Genomic DNA, 14,155 nt, shown 5'->3' with positions numbered 1-14,155 from the left:
CGTGAATAAGTGTAAATAATAATAGGATGTTTTCTCGACTAGGTGGCGAGTTCTGGCGGCGACTCCCGCGGCCAGGGGGGCGACTCTCGCAGCCAGGGCGGGGGCCCGCGTCCTGCCTTGCTGATCGGGCACCCGCTGGCGGGGCGGCCCCGCCCGCGGCCGCGGCTGCCCAGGGCGGCGCGCCGCCTGCCGCAGGCCATCATCGTGGGCGTGCGCAAGTGCGGCACGCGGGCCCTGCTGGAGATGCTGTACCTGCACCCTATGGTGCAGAAGGCGGCCGGCGAGGTGCACTTCTTCGACCGGGACGAGAACTACGCCAAGGGGCTCGAGTGGTATAGGAGGAAAATGCCGCACTCCTTCAAGGGGCAGATCACCATAGAGAAGAGTCCCAGTTACTTTGTTACGCCCGAGGTGAGTTCTAAATGAAAGCCATACTTCGTTTCAATTGCAAAACTCCACATTTGTTCCAGTATTTGTAAAAATAACTGGAAAAGGGACGGGAGGGACGAAAAGGTGAATGGGGAAAGATCAAATCGCTCACTCCTCGTCATAAATCAAAAATCGTCAATTTTCAGTTATGTTTTCGGAATGCCCAGAAGTATACCTACTATATCCCAGCAAAAGAAGCATATTTTAACTTAATATTTACCCGCTACAGGGCAAAAAGTGTCGCTTTTGCATTTTGAACAAAAGTTATTGTTAAATTATTTTTAAAAATATAATAAATATTTTTCAAATGGAGAAAAAACCTTCAGGTTTTACCTAAAAAGGTCTGTTGCACAGTAAAAAGTTCAATAAGTGGCTTGATATTTATTTTTAATACATTGTATTATATTTTCAAATTTCAAAAACGTTCTCATGAAATTATTTTTTTTTTATTTACGACGTTCTTGAAAGGAGTGAGCGAAATGTCAAGTCAAAGATAGTTGCACGAAATAGGGATCACACCATGATATCAATGGCAATTAACAATGTTAAATAACCTCATATCATTATTTGACATCTCAACATGGAAGAAAAAGAATATGGAACTCCTGGCGTTTACGGGGCTTACGACCGTCATAGGTTGCTTTAAGTGATTACTTTACACACGTGTAAACATTCATTCAACAATTCTACCCATGATTGACAACCACACTACTCAAATTCTTGGAAGCTCTATATATATGATCCAATTTCGAAACATTGTACTTGAATCACTAGAATTTCACTACAGACATCTATTAGTGAGATGTTCAAAAATTATACGAAAAATAACTCCTTTAATTGGAAATAATCGAAATTTGTGAATAAGTATTTGGACGCCCTCAAAATTTTGTAATTAAATAACCTCAGCGTTGACAATGTCAGGATGAGTTTTTTTTATAAACACATATGAAAATAATAAGTTTATGGAATCTTTCGCAAAATCAAAATATTTATGATTAAAATATAAGTAAATTAAAATTTCCAAGTAAATACTATTATTTAAAATAAAACATATATTTATAATATAATATATTTTATTACGAATTCTCATTTAAAAATAAGTTTTTCATAGGTTTTAGTTTAAATCATTTAAAACTTACGATTTGTAGCTCCGTAGATTTATCGAGCCATAGCAAAATTCGCAGCATTTCCAAACTTTTCCAATTTATAATACCCCAAGAAACTTCGTGAACACGTCGGGAAGCTAGGAGGAAATTGGAACCAACAGTGTATTAAACGTTATTACGACTCTGGAATACACTTATTATGCACTTTTGGTCTGACATTCACATTACAGTATGAAAAGATTACATAGTATACTACACTATATGGTTTCCCTTGTACTATGGGTAACATTATATTTCATTCGTTGCGCCAAGGATATTTAATAAGCTGCCCGTAACCATTAAGAATTCCAGTTGTGATCATGTCTTTAAGAACAGTGTCTGTCGATGGTTGCTTCTCATTGGAAGAGGCAAAGTAGAAAGTGAATTAATTAAAGTCCAGGTGTAATTATTTTATGGTAAAACCTTTACACTGGTAGTTGTTATTGTATCTTTCATATGTAATATATAAAAGCTTTATTTAAAATTTAAAAAGACAAATAAGACTAAAATTGAAAATTGTATTAACATGCAAGTATTTCGCCTCAACGCAGGCTATGCCTAAAGCGCCGTAATACATATCGCTCACACCTTTCAACGACGTCATATATCAAAAATCGACAATTTTCACTTGTGCATGTTTTCGGAATACCCAGAAAATGTACTTTATCCCAGCAAAAGCGGCATATTTTTAACTTAATATTTACTCCCAACAGGTCAGAAAGTGTTGTTTTTGCATTTTGAAGAAAAAATATTGTTTAAAAATATTGTGTAAAAATATTGTTTTTTTAAATATACTAAAAATTTATCAAATGGAGAAAAAACCTTCAGGTTTTACCTAAAAAGATCTGTTGCACAGTAAAAAGTTCAATAAGTGGCTTGATATTTATTTTAAAAACATTTCATTTTATTCTTAAACTTTAAAAACGATCTCCTGAAAAATCAAGTTTTTTGATAAATGACTTGTTTGAAAGGAGTGAGCGAAATAGTAAAAAAAAGTTTAAAAAAAATGTATCTATGAATCAAATATGTATCTATGAAATAAATAAATAATAAAAAATAAATAACTTCAAAGTCCTCTTTGACCCACATATTGCTCCATCACCACAGTACAAGTCAACCCATAAAGAACACTAAAAAAACCTGGCTTTTCCTGACAAAAGAAAGCCTTTGTACACCTTTTTATCACCATCTTGAAAGGTGTTCTCTATTCTAAAATCTTCTTTGACTTACTCGTATCTTTTGAGTAGGTAGATAAAATCACGAACTGAACTCTTAATCTATTCACGTAGTTCATATTTTACTTCATATCTAGTGAAGAGAACTAAAAACAGTAGAAAATATGCTATTTTGATGAATGGTATTTTATTTATGTATCAATGGAGAGTAAGTTATATTTTTTCTTTTCAAAATATCAGTTACATATGAGGGTGCCACATCTGAAGAAAAAAATACGAATTTATGTACGAATATCGAGGAATGATTTTCATTAGTAGTGTTCTTTTTCATATTTGTAAAGTTAACTCTACATTTAGCATTCGCGGTTTAGGTAAAAAAAATAACACGAATATGTAAGTGTGCTGGTACCAAAATATTTATTTTCTAAAGGAATTTTTTAGATATTCAGACCGCTCATGTAATTTTGAAATGAAGGTTATCTTATAAATATATTTGTGTGAAAATTACTCAAAATGATTTTAAAATATTTACATACATAAGGTTGTTGATAACAAAATGATATTTTTCCAAAGGAGATTTTGTAATATTCAGAGACAATTTTAATGTTATTTATTGTTTCGGCGTTCACTTTGTGGTAAGACATAATTAAATTATAAATAAAATCAATTGTTTTTTACCACTTTTTACTACTCTCAAGCGGTAAAAATCAAGTGTTTTTATTTATAATTTGACAATTTTAATCAAATAATATTTGTGTATAAATTTCACGTAGGTACATGGATTTTTTTAAGAAAATTCTTTGTTGAATTCTTTGTTGAATCTTTGTTCAAATTCAAATAATAATGCGTTTAGATCGACAAGAAACTTACCAAGGTGCAAACAGTTTATGAAATAAATTTCCGTTTATAGGATGTAGGGTTAAACACAATTTTTAAATATACTCCCGAGCCGTTTTTCCTTCCTTTTCAATGGAACAAAATACGGTGTTTTCCACAATATCATTATTTAGGTACGGTCTTACGCTCGCTGGCTATGGAACGCATTTTGTATGCGCTGCATAATTTGCTTGGAGACAGAATGAATTTGGAAGTTACGATGCCCCGAGTGGCATTACCGCACCACGGATGGGATTTGCATATATTTTGTAACTTTGTTATATCTAGGCCAGAATTATACGGGAAACTTCTCTCATTCTCATCTTGGTGTATAACGTACCATACAATGTATGTACATAGATCGATTACTGCTTTGTAGAATGCGCGGAAGTTATAATTATGTAAATCAGGAAAGCACTTAGTAATTACTTGTGTATTAATTAACCATCGCGTAGTATATTATTTTGGAATTTTGCTTATGATAATTGACTATAATTATCCGTTTAATAACGTTATCTTACGTATCAATTTCTATTTATCTTGTAGACATTGAAAATGTCTGGAATAAGACCCACTGTCAATCTTCTTATCCTCCAAAACCTTTTTTTTCTTGATACCAATGAAAATACTATAAAAAAGATATTGTATTCACTAAATGTTAATCTATTTCAATATTTCAGTAACCTTTTTTAAATTGTATTAACTAATATAGAAAACAAGTACCGATCCTTGATTAATTTTTAAAATCAATTCATTAATAACTTTACATGATTCTCTAACTTGCTAAATACTTTTTAATATTACGAATAAATATTTGTTGAATTTAATTCTTATGATTATTAATCTAATATATTTTTACCATCTATAAAACTTTATATATTTTAGTATTGTTTTTTCTAATTAAAAAAAATACACATAAATATATATATATATATATATATATATATATATATATATATATATATATATATATATATATATATATATATATATATATATATATATGTATATATATATATATATATATATATATATATATATATATATATATATATAATATATATATATATATATATATATATATATATTTATATATATATATATATATATATATATATATATATATATATATATATATATATATATATATATATATATTCAAGGAAACAGTTATACGCAGGAAGTAACAATAAACCTCGTAAAGCTCGTGTTCAGACACACATTTCAATACTTTTATTTTCAATGTTACAAGTTAAAAATAATAAAAAATACTTCTGTAGTTCTGAAATAATAAAGTAACGACATTTTGAGTTTTTAAATCTCCTTCAAAACTGACATTAATTCGACACATTGGTTTTTCTCTGTAACACTTTTGTAAAAACAAAAATTTAAGAAATACTTTTCTTACATCTACATATTAAAAAAATACGGAAATTAATTATTTTTATTTTATTTAACCTTTTTTAGTATTCACTAAGTACAATGAACCCCTTTTTATTGAATTGTTGCAAGTATTTGTTTTGTTGTTGTCAGGTTCCCGAAAGGATTCGTGCAATGAACAGCAGTGTACGTCTCCTGCTGATTGTGCGGGAGCCCGTGACCAGAGCTATATCCGACTACACGCAGCTCAGGAGCCACGGCACCGCCTCGGGCCCTCCCGCCCCCGCCCTCGGCCCCGTCCCCGCCACCCCTCCACCGCGCCCCTTCGAGCAGCTCGCCATCCACCCCGGCGGGACCATCAACACGTCCTACCGCCCCATAGCCATCTCGCTCTACCACACATACCTCCACAGGTGGCTGGAGGTCTTCCCGAGAGAGCAAATCCTCGTCGTCAACGGAGACCGGCTCATAGAAGACCCGGTTCCGCAACTGCAGAAGATAGAAGCGTTCCTCGGCCTCGACAGCCGGATAGGAAGGCACAACTTCTATTTCAACGAAACAAAAGGCTTCTACTGCCTGAGGAACGACACCGCCGACAAATGCCTCAGAGAAACCAAGGGCAGACGACATCCGAGAGTCGACCCAGCCACGGTCGCTAAGCTCAGAAAGTTCTTCGTGGAACACAATCAGAGGTTCTACGAACTCATAGGAGAGGACCTAGGATGGCCGGAGGATTAGTCGTATTTAGGCTTAAGGAAATCCAAACATATCAAGATGAAATGAAACACGTACATATCAAAAATTTATTTCTGTAATCTTACGCGAGTCTGTAAGTGTCGACGTGCTGTGGATCATGTTGATCCGTGATACTAAACGTAAATTAGGCTAATTTGTTATAAATTTAAGCGAGTAACATAGGTACCTACTTAATAAATGAAACCGTTACATATCAAAAATATCTTAAATTAAGTATGGTCGTTTTGATCGTTAAGTTAGAATAACTTATTATAATGCATATCGTGGTCTTTGTGTAGAATGTAAGAATCATTATAACGGGTTACTTTGCGTTGCAGGTATTATAGTTTTCAAAATATTATGGGTGTCTCAAATTGACATGAAGCATATCGTAGTCATACAGGAGAAAGTGACCAAGTGCATTTTTTACGAAACCGTGATCGACTTTTTGATATATTACTAGCTCAATATTGCTCTGCAAAAAAACCCAAACGATTATAAACTTGACAGTATAATATATTGACTTGTTAAAAATGACTAACTGCATTGACAAGTGACTTAAATAGCCTTCATGAACATTTTACGATTTGTTAGTTGATCATTTTCTCCTGTACGACTGTGATATATGGATTTCATACAAAAAAATATTAAATTCTGAGCATACTAGTGCTTGGGACCAGGTATTTGGCTGCCTAAAATGGTCACTTTACACTCGTGTAAGATTTACCACTTTACCTACTATCGAATATCCAAATTGCATTACTATTGAAACATGTATATATTCACTATTGCTGAATTCTTTTGCGTTATAATTTTGATAGATTTGGAATTTTGGCTGACAGAATAATTGTGAAGTTCATATATTTGTTCGTCTGAACTTGAGATACCTGTAATATATTTATTGATATATCATCCGTAGGGTGAATAATCCAGTGTCTGAATAAATAATAGTTAAAAAATATTATAATTTTCGCCAAGTGTATATAAAGTTAAATGTATTTTTATCTTTGATCGACCATAAGGAACGAAGAAAATGATTTGACTAAAAAGCAAAATATATTTCAAACCAGTTTACAGAACTATTGTCACGATAAATTCGTTCGTATTTCGCGAGCGTTATCTCGGCTCATAATCAGCCGGTAGGAAAATATTTTTTTACGATTGAACAGTAAAGCTATTTCCTCGTTACGTAACAATATGCGTATAAAGTAAAGTGGAAAAAGTAAGAAACTTGTTGGCATAATACATTTTTCCGACGATAAAATTATATTTCCCTTAACTGCCTCGGTATACAATCCCCATCGGCACATTTTTTGAAGTTTTATTAGTGTCTGTTTTCACAACGATGGTATCGTACACTACACACACATGTGTGCTTCATTGTGACCTAGATGTAAAAGGAAGAAAAATGGAAAGAACTTCTGAAAACAATGCGTCGTTACTTTTTATTAAATTTTTAGGAGCACTACACTCTCCCTGTTAAGTACTAACATGATTAAGTTGGGTACACACAAAGTATTTTTTTTTTAATCCGCGTATTTTTATTTTAAACATAAATAATTGATATTATTTTTTGACATCTCATCAAAGATGAAGAAGAATATGGAAGTCTGGGCATTTACGGGGCTTACGACCGTCATAGGCTGGTTTAAGTGATCACTTTACACACGTGTAACATTCACCAATTCTACCCATTATTGACAACCACACTACTCAAATTCTTGGAAGTTCTATATATATTTACATCTCACCAATAGATGTCTCTAGTGAAGTTCTAGTGATTCAAGAACAAAGTTTCTTAATTGGTTCATATATATAGAACTTCCAAGAATTTGAGTAGTGTGGTTGTCAATAATGGGTAGAATTGGTGAATGTTACACGTGTGTAACGTGATCACTTAAACCAGCCTATGACGGTCGTAAGCCCCGTTAATGCCCAGACTTCCATATTCTTCTTCATCTTTGATGAGATGTCAAAAAATAATATGAAAATAACTCCTATAATTGGAGATAATCCAGATTTTGTGAACAAGTATTTGGACACACTCAAAATGTTGTAAATAATTGATGTTTAAAATATATTTTTTATATTTTGATGCTTAAGATAATTTCAATTTAAGAATTTCGATTGATTTAAGTATTATGATTTGTATTTTTATTTAATTTAAAAACGTATAACATGCAAAATGTACACACATAATAACTATAATTAGTTATCATTTTGGGGCAGTGTTATATATGAACTTTATAAGCATGCATTTTTAAATTCCTTCTTAATCCTCTCTCATACGTGCATACAAGCCACCAAATAGATATTTGGCGAGTTATTAAACAAGTACCTACGTAATAAGTATTTTTTGGGGGTAATATATACTAATCTAATTTTTACTAAACATTTAATTTCTTTTAATTTTTAAAGTGATAATTTAAAAGGGTAATTTGAGGGGTGAGTTTCGTTAGTTTTCTTTTGACGGTAATGAGAGCAATCGATCCTAAACAGCGTCTTAATAATTAGAGCGCAGTGCAAAACATCGCTACCGGGAGACTGGAAACTCGGCGCAAGTCGTTCATTAGCAACCTTGTTATATGGAAAACCCTCAGTTCAGCGCACTCATTACATTACTACAGCGATTCATTAAAACTGAAGACGAACTCACAGCTGCGTGGAAATATTAACATCAATTCCTCAGGCTACTTTATTGACATATTTAGTGGGTTGTCTCGAAAATAGAAGCAAGCAATCAATCTGTACTTCGTCAAATTTAAACGGGATATCAGTTAAACCTGCTTATTTATTGATTTGGCGTTTAATTTGTAGAACTCCATTTTAATTTATGTATTAATTTTAAATCAAACACAGATTTTTTGAGTCTACTAAGTTGTATTTTATTAACAAAAACACATAAAAATTATATTGTGACAATTGTTTCGCCTTGTTAGGGCATTATCAAACGAATTTGAAGATCAAATGGACTACGGTCCCTATGTAGCTATACAATTCGAAGTGACAGTTTTAACACGTGCAGCAATAATTTATGGGAGACTAATTATATTATATTCTATAATTATAATTATAATTATAAAATATAAGGGTACATACCTACATCCCCCATTAGCTACTGTTGTCTCCATTATTAATTTTAGAGATTCCAACCTTTATTAGTTATTGAGTGTTTTGGCTAGTTAGGGAAATGAAGCATATGAAGTTAATCACTGCAATTTCATATTAAAATAAATCAACAAAACAATACCATTGATTTGATATTAATTTGACATATTTAGAGATATGAATCGTCATAATATCTTAAAATGTTTTGGGTATCTGTAATATCATTCTGAATAGTTATTGTGTATCAGGATCACATGTTAAGATTCGATAAAAAGTATAATTCATTTGTTAAATTTCGCAAAAAAGGTTAAATACCAACTATAAATACAATGCCAAAATGTATTTACGGTATCGTGACTATTTCGCAGGTCATTGTTTGATATAATAAGCGTCACAGTACGATACCTCACCCACTACGCATTTGACTACACGAATACCAATACGAGATTTACAAATAACTTTGGGCGAAAAATATATATGTAGCGAGGTTAAGATTGCGCCAAGTTTGTTTATGAAATGCCACCCTTTTTTCTCGGAATTATTTTTTTTTCAAATATCAAAGTAGTAATTATAAACCAAAAAATTAATTCAAAAGTTATGTGGGTAATTCCAAACCTATAAATAATTCACAAAACACGAATATTTTAAGCAAACCTTATGTTTTAGTGTTCATTTAATAATTTGATTATACGCAATACTTAAAGTTCCTTAGATACAGTAGGTACTATGATATGAATCTAGTACTGTTAAACTTTGACCCGTTTGAACGATGTTTTTCAGACGCCTTAAGAAACAAATTTTTGTAATTTTTCAGACTCTCAAAAAGTCATCGATACTCGAAATTTTATTAGATTTTAGTATTCAAAAAATATTATTAGCTGGAGGAGAGAGGTAAGGGTGATACAGGACTTTTATTCGTCTGATATTTTAAACTAATACTCTCACATGTATGTGTGTGTCTTTAATAAAACATTTCACATTAATAAATTATTATTTGAACGCCATGTCAAGGTTTTAATTATAAAAATAAAATATTTAAAAAAAACAACAATATGTTTATAAGGAGTATCCAATAATCAATTAAGGTATTTCAATAGAACCCATATCGCTTATATTCCGGTAATAAAAATATCCAATATGTGATGTAAAACGTACTAATAATGGTATGGATTCGGAAGGTACCGGTTCATACAAAAAAGCGTCGGTATAAAAAGAAACATGTTTTTTATATTCATGAATTATGTATTTTGCGGAAGGCTTATCATAAATCCATGAGATATAAATTATGCCCTGGAAATATGATACTACAGAGAAAAGGCCCCATCGTGTGATATGTAAATAAAACATATCCCTAGATGAAGCCGTTAATTATATATGCTATTTAGTACACACATATCCGCCTCCGTAGTGTAATGGTTGGCGCGTTTATATACCGTACTGGAGGCCTTTTGTTCGATTCCCAGGAGGTGTCAGAATAAATATCATGAATCTCATAACCAACTAATAAACTATGTGACCATCACGCCGCTTCTACGCAGGGGTAGGTAGGGAGAATAGAACGCTACAACATCCAAATCTACATTTATCTCTTTCAAAAATCATGAATTTGGATTTGTCATCAACTAAATACTCTTTTATTTATTTAATATTTCTCTTAACTGAGTTGCAGGATTAATTGTAAGTAACTTTCAAAATAATTTTCAGTACTATGCAGTACCTTTTGCACCATCGGGTGCAGATGAGGGTTAGAAGAAAAATACACGTTTATATTATTTGATCAACATTTGACATTTCACACTCTTTCCTACACGTCCATTAACTCAAATAAATCGAGGACCCAAAGAAAATTAATTAAAAAATTGTAAACAAAGCCTCTATAAACCCAGCGAATAGTGAAATTGCTTTCCAGCGCCTCGTTGACAATTGAGAATAGCAGTCATCGAAATATTTAAGTCTTAAATTACTGTTTTTCTTTGGAAATAAGATCGTTTTAAATGGGGTCTTTTTAAAGCTTAAATCTAAAAAATATTTGGAATCTTGGCCATCGGATCATTTTCCAAAATAAACGTATGAACATACATCAAAATCGAGTTTAAAAAAATATTTTTGAGAAAAAAATATCATTTAAGCTCTCAGTGTCCACCATATAACAAATTAAAGTATATATTATTTTTACGTATTACATTTAATACCAATAAATACAAATGCATTGGATATTTTCTTAAAACAAAATTATCGAGTTAGAAACAATTTTTGCTAAGCGGAAATCTTAATCCTCATACATTCTTTTTTGTAAGCCCAACTTAAAATTTTCTGCCAGCTCCTTGTCTCATTTCCCGAAATAGTAATTTCGGTGTCCTTGGTTCTTTAATTCATTTGTGCAATCACCATTATGATAATGAAATACTTTTTAATCTACAAAGTGTTTAAAACATCCCTCGCCTAACTACCCCCTGCGATCATAATAGAGATTTTATCCGTCGTGTTTTATGTTGGCGCTTTCGCTCGGACTAATGGAATTTCATATTTCACTAGACAAACGAAAATATTTACAACACCAGTCTCTAATATCACAAATGAAATGTTGTGTCCCGTTTCGTTTACCCCAAAAAGTTTTGTACTTACAAGAAAAATACTAAATTCTTTAACACGTTTTTTCTCCGACAAAAGGGAAAATATAAATTTCTTCCTCGAGTTTTCCCTGCGAAACCATATATTTTACAACAAAACAGTATTTTTAATACACTGAAATAATATATGACGTTATTACTGTAGTATTTTTAAAATATTACTTTCATGGAGGCAAGTTAAAAAAGCTTTAAAGTAAATGTTACGAGATGGAAAATAGTCCAGAGATAAAATATAATTTAAAGTACATATCTTTTAAAGATATATATTAAGTAAATTAAAATGATGATATAGTTACTACGACGCAATAACTAATGTATGAGACATTTTTTTCATTACAATGTTTTCCATTACAAATCCTTCTAGAGTTTTCTTTTTGATTTTTTAAAGCATTTCATGTAAGGTGTTTGTTATTTTTTTAATACAAAATTATTTATGTTTTTGTAATAATTTAAAATATATTTCAATGATTAATCACTATCAAATCATTACTATCAAAATACTTTATATTTACTAAACAAGAAAAAAGATTTCTCATTTAGGTATTTGAATTTGAATTTTGTTTACTATGTAAAAACAACCATCTTAATGGAAAATTAAAAAAAAAAACGCAAATTTTAAATACTCTCTTGAGAGTATTTCATGTCAGGGGTCGAAATAATCGGCAGTTAGGTATAAGCAATACATGAATGTGGAAGAGGCGTAAAATATTTACAAAGACACATTGGGGTGGCTTTCTTTATTCTCTACCTACTCCTGCGGGTAAGCGCGGCGTGATGGTTAATTAGTAATTTATTAAATCATCTTTCTGCGTAAAAATTATCTTCTTGAGAATCTAATTTAATGACACTCGAAAATTCAAGCGCAGTTTATTTATACCATAAAAAATAAAGTGCTAAATTGGTTTTATTTTCATAACATACAAAAACGCACTAAAGACCGTAAAAACATGCTCAGATTAAAATATTTCATCTCAAAGAGATTTTTTTGTTAAATATTACTAGGCGCTTGAGAAAAACATATTTTTTAACAATTCAAAGAATGTCTATTTTGCAAGTCATGTTTTTTAAGAGTTTGACTATTCACAACTTAATCCGGTGCTTTTGTGCTCTGTACTATATTATTCAAAATGTACATGATGACATTATTCTTCGCAACATACTACTACGATTTACAGCACGCAATAGTAAAAATATTTCTTTCACCGTTTCGGATTTCTTAGAAGGCTCCTTTATTATTTACAAAAATTGATTCTTATCATGAACCAATGCCGGTATATTGATTTTCTGAAATCTCAGAATATAACACCCAATCAGACCTTTACATAATTGAAAACGTACCTTAAGAATTCAGTGGGTAATATAGGTCCCCTTAATATATCGTAGTCATACAGGAGAAAGTGACCAAGTGCATTTTTTTTCAAAAACGTGATTATTGACTATTTGATATCTTACTAGCTTAATATTGCCCTAAAAAATCCCAAAAGATTTAAACTTGGAAGTATACATAATATATTGACTTGTTAAAAATGACTAACTGCATTGATGTTTATTTTCTTGTCAAGCAAAAGTGACTTAAATGGCCCTCCTGAACATTTAACGTTTTGTTAGTTGGTCACTTTCTCCTGTACGACTACGATATGTAGGTGTCAACTTTTAATGCCCCAAAAAATATGTTTGCATAAAATTAATCAGATGAAGACATAATTTATAACTTGCAATTAAGGGTTTGTTATTAAAGTAATGCTTCATTTCACTACCTGTATTATTGAACTAGTTGACCCGATTTATCTAATAACTTCATATAATATACCAAAATATCCTTTGTACACACCCAAGTGTAAATACTTTTTCCGACAGAGGGGACCTAAATACTTTATTATTCCTGATTATAACTTGTCGTTCGTGATGTGTACTTTTTATCGACTGTCGAAGGTGAAACGGCATTGGAAGTGAGGATATGCATTGGACGTGAGGGGTCAAGGCTTCTCTGTCAGGGAGAAAGGGGTGGCTGGCAAGGAGGGTGCACACGCGATATAACACCCACATACCCCTTTTAACTATTAAATCAGCCCCTCAGAGAATGAACATTGCAAACAATATAGCAGTTCTACGAGTATGTTGGAATTCGTAATAATTGGGCCTATATATGTAGTATACTCGTAAAATACACATAACCTGAATATTTTTCGAACTTCATTTCCATTTGACTTCCTTTTTCATAACAAATGTTTTGAGCATGAATTCGTTGTTTTACAAAATTAAACATCGTTACAGCTTTTATAATTCCAGATATTGATATAAACATATTTAAGAAAAAAATCAAAAATATTTTTCAATACAAAAAAATACAAAAAAACCTGAATTCTAATAATAATTTATTAAATAATATATTGTTTCAAAATTCTTCGCCATTGCTTTCAATTTTTCCTTTGTTTTCAAACTCCGTTCCTTGACTAACCCCTTCCCCTTACTTTCCCCTCTCCTTATTTATAGAAAAATTTTATATTTTATATTTTAGTTATTATACAGACCTGAATGATGGAAGTTTAACTTCTGAAACATGTAGTCTTTAATAAAAACTCAAGTGGTAAAAAACAAAGTGTTTTCTTTAATTATATTTTTCAATGTTTTGGAAAATTATTTAGCTGCGTCAGTATTACTCCGATCTTTATACAAT

At 31.6% G+C, this 14,155-nt stretch overlaps 1 protein-coding gene across 1 annotated transcript in view; it reads left to right on the top strand.

Moving 5' to 3' along the window:
• The window catches only part of Hs3st-A (Heparan sulfate 3-O sulfotransferase-A), a 99,248-nt gene extending 93,505 nt beyond the window's left edge, over window positions 1-5,743 (top strand). The window contains exons 3-4 of the mRNA XM_088268871.1: window positions 43-411; window positions 5,159-5,743. Coding sequence (XP_088124997.1) covers window positions 43-411; window positions 5,159-5,743 — 954 coding nt within the window. The remainder of the gene's footprint in view (window positions 1-42; window positions 412-5,158) is intronic.
• The last annotated feature ends 8,412 nt before the right edge of the window (window positions 5,744-14,155 follow it).

Source organism: Brachycentrus maculatus, unplaced genomic scaffold, assembly GCF_059751285.1.
Source record: "Brachycentrus maculatus isolate JH-2025_06_01 unplaced genomic scaffold, ASM5975128v1 h1tg000334l, whole genome shotgun sequence".
NCBI classification, from domain to species: Eukaryota; Metazoa; Arthropoda; class Insecta; order Trichoptera; family Brachycentridae; genus Brachycentrus; species Brachycentrus maculatus.
Note: the sequence above shows the minus strand (reverse complement) of the source record. Positions and strands in the feature narration are given on the sequence as shown.